General features: G+C 35.9%; 2 protein-coding genes across 2 annotated transcripts; both read left to right on the top strand.

Moving 5' to 3' along the window:
* Positions 1-459: 459 nt before the first annotated feature.
* LOC146145658 (uncharacterized) lies at positions 460-10048 on the top strand. Its single transcript, XM_083389595.1, has 6 exons — positions 460-1530; positions 2545-2722; positions 5250-5496; positions 6689-6843; positions 7351-7435; positions 8404-10048. The coding sequence occupies exons 1-6, from the start codon at positions 1524-1526 to the stop codon at positions 9556-9558; spliced, it is 1827 nt and encodes a 608-aa protein (XP_083245721.1). The 5' UTR covers positions 460-1523; the 3' UTR covers positions 9559-10048.
* A 2731-nt stretch (positions 10049-12779) lies between these two features.
* Positions 12780-25570, top strand: LOC146145657 (protein phosphatase 1H-like). The gene is made up of 11 exons (XM_083389817.1): positions 12780-12911; positions 13311-13495; positions 13654-13739; positions 13946-14148; positions 14411-14609; positions 14939-15030; positions 15802-16041; positions 17866-17984; positions 20765-20942; positions 21598-21752; positions 22991-25570. Exons 1-11 carry the CDS (start codon positions 12849-12851, stop codon positions 23151-23153), a joined length of 1683 nt encoding a protein of 560 aa, XP_083245943.1. The 5' UTR covers positions 12780-12848; the 3' UTR covers positions 23154-25570.
* Positions 25571-26209: the final 639 nt, after the last annotated feature.

The following is a 26209-nucleotide window of genomic DNA, read 5'->3' as shown; positions in this document are numbered from 1 at the left end:
GCATTATTTTTTAATCTGTGAGTATGAAATGTTGCCAACCACTGTAGAAAAGGCTTAGGAGTTTAACAAAAACATAATATGTGCTAAAATAGTTTTGGGGTTCCTGTTTGTCAAATTTTAACTCACTGTTCAAAGCGGCAATGTGTTTTAATGTAAGTCAGTCAAGCGTCTTTAGCTAATGCCAAATACAATCGAACGTATAAAGCTGTTTTTCGTCTCTTGTTTGCACCTGGGTCGACCGTAGACGTAGGATATCTGTTTTGTCTTTCGCCTTTCCAAATTCGTTCAGGTTTATGCTTGGCAAGTGTAGCGTGCGACACGTCTGCAAATAGAATAGTTCATTCATTACACAGAAAGAATTTTACGGGGAGATGGGGGGGCAAGGGGGGAAAAAAGTGCCCTTTTCATGAAACGGGATATACCGGTATTGCTTTCACAACGTTAAATATTGTGCGACGAAATTCATAAAGCAGTGTTGTACACGCATTTTTTTATAAGAAACTTGGCTCAAGCCGCGTACTAAAAGTTTTTTGAATTTTCTATTGTTTAAAAGAACAATAGAACAAAATAATCTATTGTTCTTTTCGAGAAATCCGAGTACTCAGTTTCTTATAGAGGGTTTCTTATAAAAAATGCGTTTAGCCAAGTGGGGTCCTATACCCCTAATCCAAACGAAAAATGCAAAAAAATTCGTAAACTGACATGGTTGACATTTGTAAATTTTTGGTACCATTTTAAGCCAATCTAGAGGGCGTGTCCGCAAACATTTTTCCGGGGGAGTACAACCCCCCAATATTTCGGCTCGCTACGCTTGCCTGCGGTCTATGTTGCCCTTACCAAAAAAGTCGCCCCCCTTGTCCTGAAACTGCTCCGGCGTCCCTGAGTCCAGTGCGTGGAAGTTGGCAAACTGCGTTGCTGATAGTAGGTTTAGGAATGAACCAAAATTAAACAACACTAATTTCGCGGTCTTGGTTTAGGTTTTACCCAGAGATTCACTAAGCGGTTTCGCAGCTGATGGGGGCAGGGCAGGAGTATCGGCTATACGCACGTGTTTACTCCGCGAAGCACTAAAGCAGGGGGTACGACAAGCGTTGTGAAATTATGCGCTCTTTAGGCCTACTTGTGAAGAATGCGTAATTTACGAAACGCAACAACAAAAAGCCATTAGTAAAATGACTGAATGTTTGTGTTTTGTAAATATTGTTGAACTTGCAAGACTTTATTTAACGCATGCATTCAACGCTTAACGTATAAATACATTGAGTTTAATTTCTATGATTACAATTTTATTTACTTTTGTCGGCCATTGTAGACAGGGGATATGAGAAAATTTCAAGTGTACGAGGGCTAACAAGGTTAAGAAACACTGCCTTTGTTGAAAATTCAAGGTCCCCACCCTTTCGGATTTCGAAATACGGCCCTGAAACCATGTACTGCTTCAACATGTTTTCACAAGTTTACTTTTGTTTTAAACAGGTATAGTGTTTATACGCCGTGAAGTCGCTTGGTTTTAAAGCAAAATTATGCAAGGTAGGTTTATTTTTTATTTTGAGGCAATTTACTTGTCCGAGTGTTTCATCGATTTTTTTAGAATTCTCTTCGAATGGTAACTGGTTTTTAATTAATTATACTTTCGTAAAAATAAAAATATTTCAGATTTCAGCTAATTCCTTCACCATTTTAAAAAGAACTGATTTGGATTCTCAACGTCTTTACAAGATCGAAAAAAATCTCTTTATCGGCTGTGAACAACGTGGTTACAAAATTTAAAATTTTCTGTTGGGTGATTTAAAGTATTTGAGCGATCCGTTTTACCATTTCGCTCGATATTTTTTTGCACCCTGTCAAGACTTTTTTGTTTTAACTTATACGCGTGTCAAAACAAGTTATTTTCGAAAATGAATAAAGAGTTACTCGAAACGTTCAAAATGATACTTACTTCTGTATGACCATGTAGAAAATGAATAAAAAGTTACTAAAAACGTTTAAAATCATACTTACTTCTGTATGACTATGTTGAAAATGAATAAAGAGTTACTCAAAACGTTTAAAATGATACCTACTTCTGTAAGGGCTTTAATATTCTTATTACGCCTCACTATACAATCTCCAAGCATTATGCCCCAAATTTATTTTGATATTCTCAATCTGCGTTGGAAAAACAGTAGCCATCCGCTTCACATTTCGCTCGATATTTTTGCATTACGTCCAGACAGTTTTGTTGAACTTTCACGTCTCAAAACAAGTTATTTTCATGTTTTTAATCTGCGTTGATATAAACAGCGGCCGCCTCGAACAAGTTGTTGCGGCCGCCTCGAACAAGTTGTGTTTTTCAAATGAATAAAGAGTTATTCGAAACGTTCGAAAATATACTTACTTCTGTATAACTAGGTTGAAAATGAATAAAGAGTTATTCGAAACGTTAAGAATGCTATACTTCTGTATGGGCTCAAATATTCTTATTACGGTTTACTACAACCTCCAACCAATAGGCCTATTATCCAAAGTTATTCTCATATTTTTAATCTGCGTTGAAATAAACAGCGGCCGCCTCGACCTTCGATATGCTGCTCAACGGCGAGAACGGCGCCACCCTGCGGGAAACCACCCGCGGTGACATCACCACCGTTCAGCATGACGTCACGCGTCTGACCGGTGACGCGCTGCTCGAGCGTCTGATTGTTCTGCACGAGCTGGACTGGGGCGGTCGTCCCTGGCACAGGTTCAATTATTAAGCGAAGTTCGATAATATCGGATCGGAACCGATACTCGACGTCAAGTTCGATTCTGGACTTTGCAGGGACGGATCTCAACTTTTTAAAAGTTTCAAGCCTGTTTAAAAAACTAAAATATTTTTTTTTCTTTTTTTTCTTTTTCGTGTTCTACGCGTTTTGGGCACCTTTACAGACAAATAGCGTCCTGTGCACTGCGAAACTCTTTCCAACGAAAGTTTAACAAACTTAGCCTAATATTGATAATTTTTGCGCTTCGGTCGAAAGTATTCCGTCTTTAAAATATGAACGAAATACCGACCGTTTTCGAAACTGTGAAATATACCGATTCAGTGACGGTTCGATACCAATTTAATATTTGTACTTCAGCCATAATTTTCTTTCCAGGTTTATCAGTTTTAAAGGGTAGTTTTTGAGAAAAGACCAACTAAATTTTAACAATACGAAAAAAAAAAAAAAAACTAAGTTTTTTGCTTAACTGCCCGAAAAAAAAATTATTTGTACCATTCAATTTGACCAATTTTGTTATTTGACAAAAGTTTACTAGAGAGTATAATAGTATCGGATAGTAGTCGGTACTCTAATCAAGTACGATACGGTTATATCTGTGCCGATTCGATACCAATTAAATGTTTGCATTTCACCCATGATTTGGTATCTAAGTTCATTAGTTTAAAGCGGGGGTGGGCAATTATTTTTATCCGCGGGCCGCATGAGAAACCTAAAATATCGTGGCGGGCCGGGTCAAATATAGGATCTAAAATACATACAATATGACGTCATACTCTGACGGTGATAACAAATAATCAACCAATTTGTTAATACGTTTAAAGTTGTGCAAAAATGTGCAATTTAAGTCGGAATTAAAGAAGGCCACAAAACGCCGCGCGAAGCGCGAAAAATTTGCGACCATGTTTGTTTAAAAATGCAAACTTGAATTTAACTTTAGATGGTACGTGATGCATAGAGGACCGACTAAAAATGTACATTGCTTGATATATTAGCGTTTATTAAGTGGTGGGGCGCGTTGACCCCAAACTTAAGATTAAAATACGTGAAAATTTCGTACAAAAAACTTACCTATATGTTTTTTCTTCTTTTTTAAAACTTTAAGTTACCGATGTGTAACAAAGTTTAACAAACATTTTAAATATTAGGCTAAGTTTGTTAAACTAAAAAAAAAAAAAAAAAAAAAAAACGTTTTAGCATTTAGAACAGGCTAAAAATCGAATTTGGCGTGGTCTTGACAAGATCTGTCAAACTTGCCCTGGTTTTCGCTTAGCCTATGTATTTTATTGAAAATAAGCCGCGGGCCGGATTAAACTGCTTGGCGGGCCCGCGGGCCGTATGTTGCCCAGGTCTCGTTTAAAGGCTAGTTTTTAAGAAAACCGCATATTCCAATAACACCAACTAAAAGTTTTAGAATAAAGGAAACAAAGTTTTTTGCTTAACAGCCCGAAAAACATTATATTTGTACCATTCAATTTTACCAATTCTGTTTATTTGACAATAGCAAATACTGGGGCTGTCCGATAATATCGGATAGTAGTCGATACCCGATGTTAGTAGAAGTATCGGTACTCGTCCGATACTAGGATGTTATCAGTGCCGATTCGATACCAATTTAATACTTACATTTCAGCCATGATTTTGCTATCTAAGTTTACCAGTTTAAAGCAAGGGTGTCCAACTCAAACATGCCGATGTGCCAATTTTTACCTTATAACTTCTTCCCGTGCCAAAGTTCAGCAACTATTTTTTTTTCTAATATTAAAAGCGCTTTTATACAAAAAAAAAACAGTAGTGTTAATATATCAGAAGTAATTGTTGGTTGTCGTAATTGCTGGAATTGTTTTGTATTGTGAATAAACAATGACAAATGGCTGTATAACAATTTTAGCTTTTTTGACAATTCGCTGTACTATTTTTGGGGGGCTTGCGTGCCATTTTTTATTAGGTTGCGTGCCACATGACACCCCTGTTTTAAAGGATAATTTAAAAAAAAATATTCCATTAAAGCCAACTATAACTTTAACAATCCAAGAAACAAAGTTTTTTGCTTAACAGCCCGAAAAACATTATATTTGTACCATTCAATTTGACCAATGTTGTTTATTTGACAATAGTAAATACTAGGGATGCCGATAAATTTGGATATTAGTCGATACCCGATACCGGCCGAAGTATTAGTACTCGTCCGAACGTTTAGGGTTAAATATCTACTAAATAAGGAACAAATGCAAAAAACTGCAATTCTATTGTTAGATTCAAAAGCTTTTTATGTAAATATTAAAGAGAAAGTGATTTTAAAGATCGTAAAGTCCCTCTAAGACCATATTAAAACCTGTCGGTGACAATTTACGATATGATAAGACGTGTGTAAAAACGTCCTTAAATTAAAAAAAATCAATTTCAAACGTAAGCTTTTTTAACCCCAATGCTTACAGGCTTAAAACGTAGTACATTAAAAATCGACTATAAAAAGGGCTTAAAAACAACTACTGTACATTGCTGCAGGTTCAACGTGGGGGGAAGTCTTCTGTTCAAGGTGAGAGTGGGTTGTGACGCAAAGGACGGAAGTGACGTAGAACTGGTGGAAGTGTGCGGAAAGCGCGCGCGCAAATGGAGCAAGGACTTCCGGAGCTCGCTGCACGAGTTCGCGCCCCTGTTTGGTCAGTTCTTGGCGCAGGGGCTGGTCGATGCTTTGCGCTTCGAAGAGGTCGAACTTTTGGCGGCGGTGACGCTAACATTCGAGATCGCCAAGGTTTGGGCATTTTTTTTTATTATTTTTAGAAGCTGATCAACTTGCAACAAACAATTCGATTCAACCACGGCTGCGGATTCAGTTAATCTAAACCTTTTCTGGCCGTGCGGCTATAGACCGTAAAGTACGAATGAAGTAATTAAAGTTACCTACAATTTTTTTCCAAACATTATTCTAGATTAGTGGTCGGCAAACTGTGGGCCGGGGCCCAAATGTGGGCCCCAGAGCCATTTTTAGTGGGCCGCGAGTTACTTTTGAATAGTTTAGTGTTATCATGTAGTTGGGGGCCGCGTGATTGCCGTACAATCATTGCACTTGGTTTTAAAAGTTGGTGTGACATAGAATTTTTAATTGGCTCAGCTTGGAAAGGCCCACGTGCCCAATGTGGTCCTGACAGCCTGTCGAACTAACATATTTGCCAACTTTAACTAGATGTAATTGAAAAATTTTTCGCGCCTCGCGCGTATATTCTTCGTTTTATACTAGGTTTTACTACATTATATGGTATAGCAGTGTTTTGGGCATTGAGGCGCAGTGTAGCCTAATATTTCACCTTAAAATCAAATATCCTGAATCCACCACTGGTTGGGCCTTCCAGTGCTGTAATGACTTAAGTCATTGACTTTACTTAAGTGCACTTAAGTCACTGTTTTCAAATGACTTGACTTAAGTCCTTTGACCAAAATGACTTGACTTGACTTAAGTCTTTTGGACAAATGACTTGACTTGGACTTAAGTCATTTTGTCAAATAACTTGGGAGTAAATTAAGTGTTTTTCATTTAAATTTATCTCAAGTTTTGTACATTTAACACTCTTATTGCTGTATATTGCGTTTGTGTGTTTTTTTAGTTAAATTGTTGCTTGCTATCGGACGAGTTTACCAATTTTAATAGTTTAACAATTTACTTTTATGTCAATGACATGACTTGAAATTGACTTGCTCTCATAATGACTTGACTGGGACGTGACTTGGTTCGACCTTATTTTTGCTGAATATTCACCTTATTCAATGCAATTAGCGGAATACAGGCGGTATAGTGTCTGAGCCAGACTCGGGACTCGACAAAAAAAAAACATTTGGCCGGAGTGGGACTTTGGAGTCGGACTAGAGGGTTATTTTAAACGACTCCGCAACCCTGCCTACAACTGACCCGGTTTGTCACATTCGATATATTTACCTTAACCTTCAAGGTCAAAAAACGGCAGGATTTTTTAACGAGAAGTGAGGTGGCGAGGGCCGTCAAGGTGGCGCTAGAGGGCAACAGGCCGGAGGATTTCAAAGAACTCGCAAAAATTTTCGGCAGCGACGAAAAGGAAAAAGTTCAAGCCTTCTCTATAATTATGAGGTTAGACCGGCATATTAAGTCGTACATAATATAGGAGAATAGTGTTATACAAGCACAATGTGATGTGCTTATGCTGACAAAAGCTTTGAGCTACTTCGACGTTTATTTATGTTCTATTCACAATGGTTATCGCTTAAATAATTGCTAAAGGTTTGGTAATTTTGCATCAGTGAATTAAGCTAGAAACATAAATTTTCACTTCAAATTGGGAAGTTTTATATTTTTGGTATTTATTTTTTTGTTATTTCATTTCGGATTTGACGTGTAGCCTAATTCATTTTTATAAATACGACGAGGTTTTACATAAAGTTTGAAATAATGATAACTTTGAAATACACTTTAAAACAGTAAATTAGTAAAAAGAAAGGTTTATAGTAAGTACATTGGCCTGAAATGGCTTAACAGCGATTTCGATAATGTACTCGACTTTAGGAAGATTTTAATGTTATCCCACAGTGAATGTGATAATTTTAACGCAAATCTTTACCAGCATTTTGTTTTTTAAAGCAACAACAACAAAATAAACTACTTGGTGGAAATGTGCGAGATGAGAAAGAAAAAGAAAAAAACGACTAAAGAATCGACAACGAAGGTAACGCAGCATTTTTAGTTTCTCATGCGGCTTTTAAGTCAAACACAGCAATCTTCCCAGCCCAATTAAAATATACTGTTTTTAACGGACAAATCGTTGTACGTAAAATGCTTGGCTTCTGTAAAATTTAACAGTTTTTTTTTGAGAAATTGCGGAAAACTACCAAAGATTATTTTCAACTAAGACATGTGAATAAACTGTTTTCTATAGGCATGCTGAAGTGCAACAACCCAACGATTACGGCATAAAATATTTATATATACACTTTTTTTTCAATTCACAAATTTCGTAAATATCTGTGAAACACCCTATTATCTCCATCGCAAATCCGAGTTTAAATGTGTAACTGCAGATATCAAAGCAGTGTACATTCACCCATCCCAGGGGTCAGCAAACTTTAACTGAAAGGATTGTCCATCGTTAGACGGAAAGTTGTAAAGGGTAAACAACGCGGACTGGATATAAAATGTTGTATAGACCTTAATAGACTTAAATGAACAAAGGAAACATAACACAAATGTTTATCATAATACATGAAATTGTCATTCAGCTCAAAAACAATTTCATTCGAATTTGGCTTGGGTATGCAACGGACAAACATTCATGTTAACACTTTTAATAACCCTGTTTTATGAAATAACTAAGGGCGGAAGAATTTAACCGGCGGGTCGGATCTGGCCCCTAATCTACATCAGTAATTTAAAAAAATGGTGCCTAGAGGCACTCACAAGTGTTAATAAGTGGAAAACAACCTATTCGCATTAAAAATAGGCATGCAGAGAATCATACGACACTTGAATGTACAATATCGATTTGCTAGCTGATAATATTATAATTGAAATTTCCTAAGGACTTTTGTGTTATGTTATTATAATATTTTTTTGTAAAATGATACGACGATTTTTAAGAGTTGTTTAGTGTGGCGCAAATTTAAAACTTTGGGAACCATCGATCTTTCTATTTGCTAGGCTAAAATGGTGACAAGCCCAACACAATCAGGACCGGGAAACTCAACAACGCAGCAACCTCGCCCGGAAAAAAAGTCGCCGACAAGGAAGAAGCCTTTAAATCCGACGACTAGCGTGGACAGCGGCACTTCGACCATAAAGGATTGGTTGAATACCGGCCAGCCAGATACGTCGCCACTGACAAGCAACAACGAAGCGTTGGAAGCTTTCACGAAGCTCATGAAAGAGGCTCAAGACGTAAGCACGTCACAGATCGCGCAAAGCGATCATCAAGCTATGACGTCACAGATGGAAAGCGAGGTTACAAGTTTTTGGGACCGATTAGCGTTTAGCGTTGGCGGAGAGCAAGAAGCGAACGTGGCCAAACTCCCGCGGAAGCAAACTGCCAGATCCATTTCGGACCAAGACAATCGGCCTGTTCAGAAAACTCCACAGAAATGGATCAGTCCTTCCTTGAAAAAAGTAAGTGTTGGTAGCATTAAACGAAAAATCAGCGGGGATAACGCGCCAAACAAAAAACACAAAGGCCAGAGTGAGGTTTCTTCTGGCCAAGCGCAAGACAAATTGAACGAAGCTAAAATGCAAGAGTTTATAGCAATGGCGACAAGTCAGGCAATCGCGACACAAAGCCATAACTGGTCTAAAGAAAGTCACTCATCTTCGAGTGAAAGTTTCCATTTATCAAGTCAACTAACCTCTTCTGATCAAGGACTCGGTTCAGAAAAAACAAATTTGCCATCTGCTCAGCTGACAAAACCTGTTTATAGAGCAGCTAGCAAATCACCAAATATAAACCAAGAAGCGAACCAATTTTTCCCACCACAGGATACAAGCCTGAGTCCATTTGCAAGAAATGAAAAACAGCAGAGGCAGAAGCTGATTAACGCTGAAGAGGAAAAAAAGAGAAACAAGCTTTTTGGCAGCAATTCAAAGCCCAAAAAAACTTTAAAAAGCAACAAGGTGAGCATAATTCAATCGAGGCCAAATGTGACAAACACTAGGCCACAAGTACAACAAGATCTTTCCGCAAGTACATCATCTTCAAGCAACCGTGATGAACTAGCTGAGATTCAACAAGCACAGCAACCTTGGTTGGAACACTTATTTGCAGCCGTGCAAGATATGACCAAAAATTTTTACCAAAAAAAGGCATAACGACTATTTCTCTAGTTGGCTAACATTTATGTAACAGATTATGTTTTACAGGTTTTTTTATTGTTCTGTTGTAATGTTTGATTTGTGCAATCAACAGGTAAATTCTGATTGTGCCTAATGCAAATATAATTATTTCCTTACTTTGATTTACTTATGACAAAAAGGTTGTACAACGCAATTGAAAACATATAAAAACCAAAAACTTGTATAAAATCTGATATAGCCCACAGTAAATGTGCTGTTCCGCTATGATTGCTACATAAAAACATATGGTCGTAATAGTTAAAATATATTGGACAAACAGCATTGTGTATAAATAACAAGTGGCATTTAACTTACGAATTAGCAGGTCGCAATGTAGAATATTTTGAAACTGTCTAATCTTGACTTTTTTTTGTATGTAAATTTAGGATGCTTGGCTAGATAAATGTTAGATTTTATAAGCGTATTATTAATAATTTGTTTGTCTTTTGTTAATAAGAAAACAAGTAAATGAATACTGTCATCTTTTATATAAAAAGAAATATCTTTTAAGTTGATTATATAAAAATGTGTAAAAATGAAGACATTTTTTTTGTTAAAACATAAACAACTATTTTAGATTTTAGAAAAATCTGTCCGAATAACTTTTTGAATAAATTGAATAAAATTAAAAGCATAAATTCTTTATTAACTTTAAATTTAAGAACAACAATAACAATTGCATATTCTTTACTATTTTGGGTACTTATCAACTTTTAGTCTGCAGAGGGATTCTAATAAGTTTTCTAATTTCACTGGAAACTTTTTTAGGGCTATAATATATAAATAAACTTCAGCAAATATACACAAATAACATAAATATTCAACAAATCTAAAATCAGCCAATAAATTGATCGAAAAATAATGCAAAATAGATATAAATAATGTTATCAACTATAAAATTTTACCAAAACTAGTTAGTGAAGTAAAATTTAAGCATCACTGACAACTTACAAACATCTTAAAAAATAAATAAATATATAACATAATAGGCCTACATTGAGTGATTTTATTGCATTTTAATTTATAGTCTAAAATTTATTAAACCAAAATTAGGCCACTGCTAGACAAGCCTACTACTTTTTTTTAACAGTGACGAAATGAGTTGCAAAATTAAAATATGACTGTGGTAGAATTTTAGACCAGCGACTGTCCAGAAATAATGATAAACAACCTTAAAACTAACAAAATGCAGGTGTACCTCAGTTAATAGTCGTGATCATGTTGTTATAATTTTGAAACTTTTGAGTTAACCATTCTACAGATAAATGGTGGAATCCATTATAAAACAGCTGTAAGTGGCGCCTGGCGGCTTCCATTTATGAGTGCAATTTTCGATGCTTTTAATTCCGTTTAAGGATAAGTCTGTACTAGGGTTCCTCTTTTTCCCGGATTTTTTCACTCCCGGGAAACGGGATTACAAAATAAAAATTCCCGGGAATCCCGGGAATCTTGACGTAATTTTCGTGTCCTAATTACGTCTTATGATGTTTAAAATTACTTTATATTAGCTCCAAATATTTACTTAAGCTCATTTATGTTCTGTAGTATTGCTTCTGCAATCTTACAAGAGCTTTTCGTATTACAGGCTGGACCCTTACTTGCTTTTATTTAGAAAACGCGCATGCAGGGGCATTTTTATCGGTAAAATAAATTTAATTAGGATTTTTCCGCTGGTAAGCCACCCCATCCGTCAGAAATCAGTGCAGTTCTAAGCAAAAAGGTCTACGACAATCAGTGCATCCAAAGGATCAAAAAGTCCGACTTTTAGACTTTGAGGTCTTGGACAATGCACTAATTTGCATTAACAAATGTGCATAAGAAGATTAAGTTTAACAATACTTGACCCAACCAAACCCAAACGCTAACCAGCGCCCTAACCCAAATAATGTGCGATAATTTAATATTTATAACGCTTCAGGCCCCAATACCTCAATTTGTGACGTAATAATCTTAAAGGCAATGGACGAGAAACCATCTTATGCCCATCCGAGTTTGGGCTTTTTTCCCCAGCATTTAAAGAAATATTAAAATAACGCACATTATTTGGGTTAGGATTCGGGTTAGCGTTAGGGTTTAGGTGAGTCAAGTGTTATTAATCCTATCTCATATTTTTTGTTATCTTTTCTGAACTTTTAATGAATATTTTTAATTTATCTACGCCGGGAGTTTACCTAAAGGTCTAAATCAGTGCATTGCCAGGACCTCAAGGTCTAAAAGTCTAGACTTTTCTGCCATTGGATGCCCTGATTGTCGTAGACCTTTTTGCTTAGAAATGCACTGATTTCTAACGGATCGGGTGGGTAAGCGCAAATAAAGCAACTCAGGCAACAACTTTAATAGGTTTGGTAATATTATTTTTCTTTATATTAGTCAAAAATGACAATTTTTTTAAGTTTTGCTATGTTGCCGAATACCCGGGATTGTAAAAAAAATTTCCTTGGATTCGGGATCGTAATTTTGCGGGAAATCCCGGGAATTTCCCGTCGAAACATTCCCGGAGATGAACCCTAGTCTGTACGTCAATCTAGTACCATATTATTTCATTATTTGGCGCAGGTCTAGAATCCAACCAAAGAAACAGTCCTACATTTTTTCGCTGCATCTAAACTTAAAGGCTGGTTCACACTAGACGCGTCTAGAGTTAACGTCAAACGTTTTCAAAAAACGCTTTTGGTTGCGGAAAAGTTAAAATATTTTAACTTTGACGCTTTCGGTCGTTATGTGTGAACTGGACGACGTTAGCCGTTAGACGCCAGACGCGTCTAGTGTGACTGTGAACCAGCCTTAATAGAGTTACCCTTAATACAGAATTAAATGGGATCACATATAAACGCGAATAAGTTTTCATTTTCAGGTATTCCCGCCGTTTGTTTTGATTCAGGGTCATTCGCGCATAACTAAACAGTTTTTATTTTTATTTCACAATAATTATTTTAAATGATTTGCAAACAAGCACGATATAGAGCCTCAAAATTTATTTTTCAAATAAAGTTACATCGTTTTTTTTTTACGTAACAAGTAAAAAATATGTTTTAATTATGATACGTGCTGTTGCGCAATGTATACATTGAGAATCACTCAAGCATTAATGCGAATTTGGGCCTGGTAAGCTTCTTATTGGAAATATTTCACATAACTTAGTTAATCCTTTGCCCCGAATGACCTCGGTCTCACGTGCTTTTTATTTGTTTCTGTAGGTAAAAATGGGTGAAACCTAGTGTAATTTGGATGTGAAAATATTCTGACTTTCTTACTGCAAGGGCAACATGATTAGTCGTGTTAAGAATGCATTTAATGACTTGTTAGTGAGAAATCAAAACCTAACACAGGTAAATTAAAGTATGCTAGATTAACTTTTGCATTTTTACAGTAAATCTACAAATATTAGTTATTTTTATTTGTAACCTTAATTTGTTATGTATCTTTAACAAATAAATGTAAAAAGGATACTATTTATCAGCCTATATAAAACTAAATCCCGAAATTACATAAATTTACCCACACCTTTTATGACTAAGTATCAGCTAACCCATATGTAATCAAATATACAGACTATGTTCACCTATCCCATGAATAACATAGTTTAATACAATCTGATATTCAATTAATATGTGAATTTATGCCGTTGCTAGTTTGGTTGTTTAAGTAAGGTTTTACAAGAAAAAAAATATTGTAACAAAGTCACCTGGCGAGTTTTTAACCAGGAATAAACATTGTTTTATTCTCAGGGAAAGTCTGTCGGTTCAAATCATAATGGCGGCCAATATGGCAGATTAACATCGAAAATTGAGTACACACGCCCCCTGTTTTTGACTCTAAGTGATGAAGATATAGCCACAAATACATCTAGGAACAGAAAACCCATATCACCAAAGTGTGTTTCTTGCCTGCCATTTGCATCAGGATATTGCGAGTAAGAAAAGTCTTGACAATTATTTATGACAGATTTTACGAATTACTTTTTATTCAATAATACCATATCAGTGTTAATGATCCCTAAGACTATAATTGCTGTTAAATATCATTTTTTGTCATTTGAATCGTGGTATTACCTATTATGATTGTTTTTAGGATTATCAATGCAGGAAAATCCAGCTTAAATGAGGATTGCTCCATGGCACTTACCATTACACTAACATCCAGTGAAAATTCAATTGGTAATAGACTAATAGTAGAGTAGTTGTATGAATTTTTTCTGAGTGATTAAAATATGGTATTAAATTAAATTTGTAAGATAACATTATCCACAAATATATACAAAATTTTATATAATGTATATATATAACTTTATTAACCCTTATGAATTAGCCTGTATTTAATTCTTTTGCTTAGCTTAATTTAGAATTATATAAAACTTTTGCAGATGGTGTTTGTCAGGATGTAAGTAATGACCAACAAAAATCTGAGAACTCTTCAGATAAAAGTACACAACTTTTGATAGACAAAGAAAGTACTTCAATAGTTGGTACGGATGAAGCAATAAAAGATTTGGGTGTAGACTGTTCTGATGAAAATATTACTACTTCTAAAGAACCACATGAAAATGGGGTATCAGAAATAAAGAAGGTGAACCTAAATGTTATAGGCGTATCATCATTAGTTGTAAACTGTGTAATGTAGCTTTCGTACGATCATATCATTTATTTCATCAGACAATTGCTTTGCTTTATTCCATCTACCCATTATTTTTTTTGTTTTCCATAAAAACTTTTGATACGTGGGCCCCTTTAAACTTCTCCATAGATACCAGGTGTTCAGCTGGTTCAGACAATACAAGAAACTTGGTGGCGACGAAAAACTACTTATTAATCAATCCTCTCCTTTCTAGAAACAAGAAGGTATTTCTGAAAAAGACGAAGAAGGCAAAAACTTACGCTTTGACTACTTTGCCATTTTTGACGGTCATGCTGGCCCTGGAGCAGCATTGTATGCAGCTAATATGGTTCACCAACTGTTGACAGAACGTTTTAAAAGGGTGCTTCACCTACTTACAAACAAGAAGTCGGACATTCCTCCATACTTGTCAGGTATAAATATTACATTCATGATGATCGTCCTAATTTTTTTTTACTGTTGCATTTTGGTAGTTATGATGAATTTTTATTCGCAATTTATGTATTTTTTCATGTTTTCATCTACAAATGGTGAAATATATATATGTATTGTTTGTTTAATTATATTCCAAAGTACGCCCAAGCGTAATTTACACAACTTGATTGGTATTTAATGTTAAATGTATTTACAGTTTAAATTGTACCTAAAATCTGAGTGTGTAGGGCTTCAAATCAATGCAAGAAAGAAAAACACTTTTGCCTCCTTTTTCGGCCAATCAAGTTATTTTAAAGTGTTGTTCTAGAGCCGCACGTACCGCAGGGGGAATTTCAAGCCACAAAGTTACCTGTTGAATCCCTAGTGACCGGAATTATTCAGGAGGTCGTCGTTGAAATTGTAAGAATGTCAAAACACGTGTTTTAAAATGTGCTTTGCAATTAAACTTTTAGTGGGCTACATTGTACAGTTTAATTCCATTTTTCGCCTTACAATGGTGTAAATTGTGGATGGCTCTTGTTATTAAAAGTCGATCTACAGGTATCTTTTTAATGAGCAAACGAGTACCTGAGGTCCCAAAGGTTTTAGAAAAACAAAACCAAAAACTTTAGCCTTAGGCTCGCCAAAGTTTAAACACCATTAAATACGGATTATTTCATAAATTTTGTGTTATTCCGTTCCCCATTTGATTCTAATTTATATGTGTTGCTTTCTAAAAAATTATATATTTGGAACCCTTCTTCTCAAGAGGAATGGTACTAAAAAGTGTCAGTGGCATTCCTCTCAATTATAAATATATATATATATTTTTTCAATTGCAAATTGCAAGATGTTAAAAGCTTGTCTATCAAATTTAGAACTTCGCCAGTTCCGTAATTTGCAGCATTGTGACGTAACATAGAGTTAATGGTTTACTTTGGACTTCATCGTACGTTACAATGCTGCAAGTGTTTAAAACTAGGCTACACCTCGTTCAAGTCTTTAATTTTAAGACCAGTTGTATGTGAAAGCGAAGAAGACTTTTAGTTGCATACTTTTGTCGTAATTACATTTTGAGTTGATTTTGATTTTTGAAGTCATCCGATCCGCAAAATTTGTTTCGAAATTTTGCAGTCAGTAAGCTAAAAAGGTTAACCACTACTCAATAGTTTTGTTTTATGTTGTTTTAAGGACAAGCACCTGGCAGTGGACAGTAAGAACTGGGGTTTCAAGGGTGGTTGTACAGTTCTTATCGTCGTATTTGTCGTTGGCAAAATGTACGTGGCCAGCGCGGGCGACTGCCGGGCCGTTCTGTGTCGAACTGTTCCACAGACGGAGAAGCAAGACTGCCAGAAAACGTCTACCCTTTCCACGACTGCCATGTCGCAGGATTTCACGCCGCAAACTGAACGGAGAAGACTGCAGTACCTGGTAATGTGACTTCAATTGGTGGCCATATAACTACAGCGAAAGTGTAGCTCTTTGCAACAATCATTTATTTAAAATGCTTAAAAGTAAAGTGTTATGTTCATTGCCAATTTCCCAACGAAACAAAATCTAGGCTGTCAATTTTTATTGTAATTTTAAGACTTCCTGGTAAAATGACTTCAAGTGGTATATCATCACATAACTACAGCCAAAGTGTAACTCTTGGCAACAATCGTTCATTTAAAATGCTTAAAGTAAAGGCTTTTTTCCTTTGCAAATTTCCAAACGAAACGCTTTTATGCATTACCGCGACTGTCGATTTTTATTGTTTTTTTCAAGGCATCAATACCTGGTAATATGACTTCAAGTGGTCTATGGCCAAACAACTACAGCGAAAGTGTAGCTCTTGCAACCATCAGTGAACTGTGGCGTTTTCTTCTATAAAATCCTATACCAAAGACTTTTGCAAATTTCCCAAGAAAGAAGTTTAATACAATACCTAGGCTGTCGATTTTTACTATTTTTGAAGGCTCTAATACCTGGTAATACGACTTCAAGTGGTCTATTACCACATAAATTTGAAGTTTAGCTCCAGAATCCATTAGTGAACTGTAGCGTATTCTGTGAAAATCCCATTTAAAATGCTTAAAAGTAAAGTGTTATTTACTTTGCAAATTTTCCAACGAAACCGTACAAACCTAGGCTATCGATTTTTATTGCTTTTTCAAGGCAGCAAAACCTGGCAATATGACTTCAAGTAGTTTATGACGACATAACTGCACAGCGAAAATTAAGTGTAGCTCTTGCAACCATTAGTAAACTGTATCGAATTCTATGATCAAATCTCATTTAAAATGCCTTCGGCTTAAAGTAAAATGGTAATCCGTTAGTTTATCACTACATCAAAAATGTAATCCACCGTTACTTATTGTTTTACAAAGCTATTTCCCCAACGAACGAGTTTTATACAAAGGCTATGATTTTAAGTTACTTACTGTTGTCTTTCGTATGACACTATCAAATCATTAAGATTCAATCGTTGGTGTTTATAATGATCAAGTTTTTACTTAAGACTTAAATATTGTTAAATATTTTGTTTGGAGAACAATGGCTGGAGGTTGTCGTAAGACGTAATAAGAATATCAAAGCCCATATAGCAGTAGGTGTAATTTAAAACTTTTCGAGTAACTCTTTATTCATTTTCAAAATCAAAATGAAAACATCAAATAAAAATGATGTTATAAATGAATAAAAAGTTATTCGAAACTTCCAAATATACTTCATAAATTTGCTGATTCTGGTCCAAAAATGCGAAAGTGAAATGGAGTCTAAATACATACAGTGCAAAACCGCTTTATTTTTGATTAAATTGTTTTATTTAACGATCTGATTACTTCTTAAATATACCTATACACTAATATTTCAATTAGATCTTCATGGACCCCCTAAAACTAGTTCACGGACCCCCAAGGGGTCCATGGACCCCAGTTTATGAACCCCTGCTCTAAACTAATAAACTTAAATAGCAAATCATGGCTGAAATGCAATATTACAATTTTGGAGCATAATGGTTGGAGGTTGTAGTAAGACGTAATAAGAATATCAAAGCCCATACAGAAGTAGGTATCATTTTGGACGTTTCGAATAACTCTTTATTCATTTTCAACATCGTGTTGAAAAATGAATAAGGATGTTGAAAATGAATAAAGAGTTATTCGTAACGTCCAAAATGATACCTACTTCTGTATGGGCTTTGATATTCTTACTACGACATATATTTGTGTTGTGTAGAGTATAAATTTTTAATTGTCCGACCTTCCTCTGAAGGCCTACATCCAACCATCACTACTGAGCACCTTCTTTACGAGACTCGAGTTTGTGAAGCGGATTATTCCCAACGATGTCGGCAAACAAGTTTTGTATAGGGACTACCACATGACCGGCTGGTAAATATGTAACATGTTTAAGCTAACTTTCTTATGCTTTGTGTTTTTTGTTGGACTTAGGTTTAAGCTTCGGCATTGTAACAGTGTTCTGTGAATCATGCTTAAAGTGTGAACTGATTAGTAAAGCATGTGATTTGATAACCGGCTGATGGCTGTGTTTGTATTTGTGACATTCCGGTATAATAATATTATAGAACACGTGTGTGATGATTTAACGTACCCAAAGCCATAAGAACACGTGTGTGATGATTTAACGTACCCAAGCCATAGCACTGAAATTGGAATACAACCATGTTTTGAATAACACCTGCACGTCTTAAACCGCCAGAATAAGATTTAAAGAACCTCTTACATAGCCCATACCCCATCCCTAACTTTATCACCAATTCCACAAAAACTCAATTCTTACCATAACTTCTAGGTTCTAACCTCACCCATAACGCCAAACAGTGGCAAACAGTCCGGTGCCCCCATACGGCGATGTCAATAAGCTGAGAACAACCGTCTTAAACCCTACTTTTTGCGGTTTTAAATCTCATTTAGGCGATTTAGCACCTATCCATGTTTATGGGTTTAGGGCTTATTTCTATGCGTTTAGGAATCGCATGGTTAGGACGTATTGAGGCTCTATCGCAGGTTTTATTGCTCATTTAATTTTATTACATCCTTGCTTCAAAACCATGGTATTATAATTGACTCCGCTTTCGATATTGTCGCTTTTAGGTCTTATTGTGTGATATGTACAGCCTAATTAAACTGAGATTTAAATTGAGGCATGTGTTATGCTTATTAGAAGGTGTCCTTACTTGGTCGGAATCATATTGCATTACCAAGTGCACGAGCCTGGTGATTTACACGTCATCTTGTGATACTACGCAGTGTTTCTAAGTTCATTCCTTTTCCGGCTGTTTTCAACGAAATGCTCTAATGCTACAAAACAGTCAAATATCAGTTGCTTGTAGTTAATTGAATTCGGTCGGGCTTTTCAATTACCTCATCCGCTGTTGGCTTTGGAATCATATTTCACTATACAAATTTCTTAGTAAGAGCCAGAAAATGTTTGGAATTTGCAAACTGAATATGTAAAAAAGAAGATATCTCCTCGCCCTAAAGCACGTTAATGACGACATTCATTCGAATTAAGAGACTGATGATGCCGTGATTGGCGAAATATATTTCTCTTGTATAAACTAGAACCTATAGTGACTGATTTTGACTCAGACAAGAAAGTCTAAAGTATAATGTTTGGAATTTGTAACGTTTTGGTGTAAAAATACACAACTAACTTTCTGATGAATTGCACCTAATTCAATAACCGATGGTAGGTAGCTGTTTCCAATAGGAATCGCAACATAGCATATTTTAATGTGTAGTTAACAGAATAAAGCCTAGTTGGGCAAAAGGCCTTGTCCCCCAAAAATTGATGGACACCTGTAGCTTTTACCTTATTTTTTAAACCAACCAGTGGTTGTCAAACTTTGTAGCTTGCGGCACACCAATAAAATCCTAAATTTTTCGCGGCACACTTATAACAGAACAACAATTTAAAACTTTACAATTGCCCTTTACACGCGACGAGCTATATGTAAATGTCCTAACGCATGCCTATTTGTATTACAAAAACTTATTTTCAAAAATAACAAATCGTTTCACGGCACGCTTAACAATCTTTCATTGCATTTTAAGAATTACTGCCCTATGTCTTCAATAGATTTTCCTATATCTAACCACTGATCAACTTGTTGATATGGCGTAGACAGGTATTGCCTGTTCTGTTGTAGTAATGTCAAATTTTGCATTTCCTGTTGAGGCATTTCCTGGCACCAACACGGTTACATCGCGGCTATTTGTTGTCATGCATGTTTTTACAGTTGACTTGTTATACGCCTGTGTGTCACTTACAGGTATGTTTTTGGCGACGGACAGAACATTATGTTAAAGTGTCTCCCTTTTCAGGTAGCAATTTTGCAATTTTCCTGTCTAAAACACGTTTTCAAATCTTCATCAAAGTAATGCTTTTACTTTATCAAACCATATAAATTATGTATGTATTTTTAATTCCCATCATCTATCATAAACTCTTTAGGCTTCACTTGATCTGTATGCACTAAAAAGTATTTACACTAGTAGCACTACTTCCCAAGATTTCGTGCTTAAGTTCAGTTTAAACTAGGCCTAGGGCATCCAAGCTTCGATACCGAAACGGCCGATGCTAGACAGGTCAGGTGCACCTCAATCGCCCCATACCGTCTCTCTATGGGCGTTATTTTGTCAGTTTAAGCCTTATTACGATGAATTTAGGTCTTACTTCGCCATGTTTGATTTTACATTCTGTCGTGGATAATACTGAGTATTTTAATTTTGTCGTCGGTTTTAAATAAAATAGGTCATTCACCCTTCGATATTCTTCATTTATATAGGTCTTGTTGTGTATTTCTGTGTTCTTCAAGGGTAATTTGATTAGTGGGATATGCTGACGGTTGTATTTATATTTTCCTCTTAGTTCCGTCATTTTATAAGTTTCTACTACGACAATGTGGATTTTAGAGTACAATAATAAACGCATCTAAAAGGGCGCTAGCCCCATAGATTTATTGGTTGATTTGGGGGACAGAAAAGTCGTATAACTTACAGCAGCCTGTATAGTATTTTTTACTCTGCGTAATTTTCCTAAACTCCGAATAAAACCTGAAATATTCTTGCGAACCACCGGTAAACACCTACTGCCACACTCGGTGTTGCTTTCTATTCCAATGTATAACAACTATTACGGCCTTCAGGGCATACAAGACCATCACCGAAGCTGACCTGAAGGCGCCCATGATCCAAGGCAATGGAAAGGCGACCCGTTTGTTGGGCACCATAGGCGTTACAAGGGGATTGGGAGATTATACTGTGATTGCGTTAAACATGCTGGAGGACGTGCCTATCAAACCCTTCATGTCTTCGATTCCAGAGGTAACAAAGACATTACTGAAAAAGTACTATTTTAAAACAGTGTGTAGGCCACTAATTAAGAATAAGTATAAGAGTCTTTACAACTTCTGTATGATACCTAATGCTTGCTGAGTTTTTACTGAGTTACCTAATTACTATGATAAAACAAGCAAAATAGATGAAATTAAAACATCAAGTGTTATTGCGCAGGTTATTACGCTATGTGAAAAAGTTCGTGTGAAAAGAGTATAATTACCTCAAGTTGTAACCTTTTATCATTTTTTAATAAATTTACTTTGTTGACTGTAACAAGGGTTAAAATGTATATTACTAAAGAGAACAATGAGGATTGAAAGTAATTCGTAGTCATAACTACATCAAATCAAAGTTTCAAATCGAAGCAAAATACTAGTTTTACTTGGCAAAAACAAATTTCTGTAGTTGTTACCACTGATTAGAATTAGGTATACATACAAGGTAATTTGCTTTAGGTATAGATACAAGGTGATTATGCCGGTACCGCTACTACAACTTGGCATCATTTATAGTCTCTAATCCGATAATGTCGGACACCCCTATCCCCTGTTGTCGTATTGTTAACGTGGTATCGATATTAGTAAAGCTCGCCAAGTGCACCTGCCCCCATTTTTAACCTAATCCCTTCGCTGTCAAACAGGTTCGGGTTTACAACTTGACCTCTAGCGAGCAGCACCACCATAACGACGTGCTGATTATGGGCTCCGATGGTTTATGGGATGTGGTGAGCAACGAACGGGCGAGTCAAATTGTCACCGATTGCTTGCAAAATATCGACAAAAACGATCCGTCACGGTAAGTTTTGACAGTTTATTGCTTGACCCCCCTCGCCCTGCTCATACTTAGACAACTAGGTTGGCTCATACTTAGACAACTAGGTAGGCTAGGTTTGGCTTTCTAAAATTTGATTATGATTAAATTAGTGCGTATAGGCTTTTCCAATTTGATTTGGAAATTACCAAATTCCTAAATTAAAATACAAAACAAACTTGAATTATATTTAATTGCTTCAATTTAGTTTACATCGAAATTTATTCCTATAATAATCTGAATGGCAAATATAAGGAGGGCTTTCATTGAAATGCTCTGCCCAGTTTATTGCTTGACCCTCCTCCCCCGGTTCAATATAGTCAACTAAATTTCCTTTAGCTTTCCAAAATTAGATTATAGTTAAATTAGTGCATAATACGCTTTTCCGAATTTGATTTGGAAATTACCGAATTCTTCATTACACTATAATACAAACTTAAATTATATTTAATCGATTCACAGTCGTTTTGGCTTACATCGCATTTTATTCTTGTTATTTAAATGGCAAATATGGTTAGGGCTTTGATTGAAATACCCTGCCCTACCCTACATTGCTATAGGTGATTTAAATCAACATTGCTGATTTTTTAGACATTCATTGATTTAGTAAAGATAAAGCAAAAATATTTCGGAGCTCTTTTGGACAGCGCTGTTTATCCAGAGCACACATAGCAGAAATACCTAAAGCCTATTCCATTAGGACCGTCATTCTAATGAAGCACAGCGTAGGGAATAGCTTGTTACATTACAATAATCAAGTTTTCGTAAAATAGCTATATTGTGTATCAAACGATCAGGGCGCGTTTTCGTAAATTTGGAAGAATGAAGTCGCCCTTTTTCGTGGATTTAAAATATGTACGGTAAAAGTTCTGTACTCCCAAATTTCCACAATCCAGATAATGTGGTTCCGAGAAATATTAACAATTCAGTTTTGTATCTATTTTGCACCTAATAATAACACTATTCCAAGAGAAAATGCAATACAAATTTTGTTTTAAATAACCTGCGGGCAACGAACATATGCACAATAACACTATAACTAAAGACAAATTCGATTTTCCAAATGTTGACTTGGACATATCAAACAAAAGGAAACAGAAAATAAATTATTTCAACTTAAAAACAGCATCATCCATCTAAACTTGATGCTTACCCTACACAGTTTCGCTAGTTCGATTCCCACCTCAAAATCGAATTTTACTTTGTTTTTACCTATTGTCCAGGTTCACTCAGGCGGCCGTGAAGCTGGCCGAAACGGCCAGGGGCGAACCGGCCGAGGGCCACCTTTGGCGCATGGCCGACGGGCGGCCCGGCTCCATGGATGACATCACTGTTTTTGTCATTCCGATGCAGAAAGCCGCCATGGTGCATTGTGACGTCACTTGATTCGAGGCGAGGCCGCGCTGATTTTGGTTTTATGCGTAAATTGAACGTCGTTTGTTGCTGCCCGATTTGCTATTTACCCGTGCTAGGCGCAACATGTTTGTTCGCTTGTACGAAGCGATCCATTTCTTTGGCACAAAATATTGGGACCTTAGACGAATTTTCAAGGTCTATGAGTAAAACTTTAAAGCATATACCCATTAAAAGGTTTTGGTTTGTGCTTCAACTGTTCATTTCTAATGTCATTAGTTTGGATCTGATTTTAGGTTCCAGCATAGATACTCAAGCGATACTTGATTGAGTGTTATCCCTGCTGGTACCACAATTATTTGGGTATTTAAAAAAACATTTCTAATCAAAGTAAGTTTTTCGCCTTAAACGTATTTTGGCCTAAAATAACTAAAAAAGTCACTCAACAATTATGTTACTCTAAAATAAATCATGGCCTGATAGCAGGAGTAAAATAGTACTTATACGTTGTAGTCCCATGTATTCTGTGTATTTGACCCTGTTGAATTAATATTAGATGAAACGACAGTTTTTTGTTTTTTTTTCTTATCTGATATCATTAATTTGAACCTTGTCGTTGTGGATTTAAGCCACAGTTCAGCAATCACATGTACAATTAACATAATTACAAAGGGTATCCAACAACAACCCTTGCGACCATTGGACAATACCGCTGGGACATTCAATGATTTTATAGTTAAAGTGCCAACAAAAACGTCTGAAAAAATATTTACATTTTTATGAAAAATAACCCCGAGCATGTGGGTTTAGGTTTATTGTTTGTTTGGGAAGCAGGTTCCCGGGGAGCAGCAAAGACCGTTAGGTCATCAAAGTCAGCAATAAGTAATACCCTTCGTATATTAACTCGTATCGCATAAATGTCAAAAAAGTTTAAAGCAGTTTTTAGCGAAAACAAAAGTACTTTTACGCTGAAGGTTTTTTTGGCGCTTCGTCTGCAATTTTAGTGTGTTGTGTGACTAGCCTTGATCCAGCTGTTGCTTTCGTACCCCACACATGATTTATTTTTATTTTCCCACGCATAACTTAAAAGTGAAGCGTTCTGTTTGAATTTCTAAACGTTGAAGCATTTGTAAAATGCACTGCGCGTATTTGTGTAGTGCTGTAAATCTGTTGTAAAATTGCACCGGAATTCAGGTCGCAAAGAAGTAGTCCAAGGCTAAAGCTAAAACAAAACTTCGCATCTTCCCTTGATTTTAAAACTCCGAAAGACACAAAATTCAATTTCGTTTTATCTTGACAAACTTTTCTAAACGATTCGTTTAACGTCTTTTTGAGCAGTTATATCTTTTTTTTCGTTTTTACTCGTAATTCTGGATTTTAAGAACGTAAAAAATAACGTTTGTTGCTTTTATAAGACAAGTTATTTTCGTTTTTTACCTAAAGCAAAAGAGAGTCAAATATATTTTTATTATCATTTGCAGTAACAGTAATAATTTGAAAAAACGAGTTTCATTCTATTTGTTTGGTTTTTCGTACTAAAGCGCTGTTATTATATGATACGGGTCTAAGAGACAACAATTTTCGAGCGAAATTATTTATTTTTGCATTTACTCGACCTTGTGTGTATTTATTGTACCTCATTATTTTCGTCGCACACTGTTACGTTGATTTTATGCACTGAAGCAATGATATTAGGTTTGGCTTATTTTGGTGAAGTATCTCTAGGACAGTGGTTCTTAAACTGGGGTCCTTGAGTGGTTTTCAAGTTGTTCACACATCCCTGGGGCTCCTTGAGGGGTTCCAAGGGGTTCACGCACCCCCGGGGCATTAAAGAGGTTCCAAGAGGGTCTTTATTTGTTTAATAATAATTATTTGACAGTTTGTATGAAGCGTGATATACATTGTAGCGCATTTTTTTGAATTTTTATAGTTTTAGCGATTATTGGGACCTTCTATTATTAAAAAAAGACTGCGGGCTCCTCGTCCGCCTGACAAATAAGTTTGAGAACCACCACCCCTGGATTTTGTTTTAGCTCCCTGTAGCTTTAAAATTATCGTAAAAAATAGAAGAACGTAATTAGTCTTTTTGGGGGGCCTTGTTGTAAAATTACTCTAAAACCACATTTACCTGACATCTTAAATTTTAAACACGACTGCACGATGAACTTTTACTATATAGCGTCCTTTTATTTCACATTGTTTTGCTTGTTGAAGATTACAGTTGAGTGTAACTTGCATTACTTTTCTCGAAAAAGTTTTAAACTGTTTGCTTAAAACTTTTAAGGTTAAACAAGCCGCATCTTCAACTGCCTTACATGTATTGTATACGCTTATTATTACCGAGAATATATATATTTCTATCTGACTATTTATTCACCTACCGATGTATGTCGTGTGTGCCCGTTCAAGTTTAAACGAGTTGCTTTATCGTTGTGTGCGGCATTAGCTGTATCGTGCAATTATGTTATGAAACACACCGAATTGTGTTTGTCTGTTTATACTCATTATAGCGGTAAGGGTAAATGTGTCCTATAAGAAGATACAGTTAAGCGGGCGAGCTGTAGGCTGGTGTCAACTAGAATTCAGATTTGAGAAAATAGATTGGAATCTAAGTGAAAGTTTTACATTTCTAACGTTTGTAAAGAAATAAAAAGCGATCTAAAGTGCAGAATTATATAAAAAAAAATTACAGTTAGTATAAAATTTGCAATTTGCTTCGCACAAAAATGCCAACAGCAGAGATTCGTTAGTCAAAATTGGCTGTTTTTTAATTTACCTGCATGGTTAAAAGTGTTTCGACTGAGAAACTGAAAGAGTGGCATTTATTAAATTTGAAAATACACAAGCAATTCTATAATTGGGTTACAATTAGCAGCACGTCGCTCTGGATCAGTTGTTCTCATACAGGGTTCCACACATCCCATGGAATCTGTAAGTAGGTTTTAAAGGGGCCCTCACATCCTCACAGTATCTTTGAAATACATCAACTGATAGATTAGCTGTAGCAAGCCCTACTTAGGCTACTAAGATGTAGGAAAAAAGTGAAAAAGTTTCAGAATCACTGCTTTAGATTCTTTCTCGGATAGATA

Source organism: Ascidiella aspersa, chromosome 5 (genome assembly GCF_963924565.1).
Source record: "Ascidiella aspersa chromosome 5, kaAscAspe10.2, whole genome shotgun sequence".
NCBI lineage: Eukaryota > Metazoa > Chordata > Ascidiacea > Phlebobranchia > Ascidiidae > Ascidiella > Ascidiella aspersa.
Note: the sequence above shows the minus strand (reverse complement) of the source record. Positions and strands in the feature narration are given on the sequence as shown.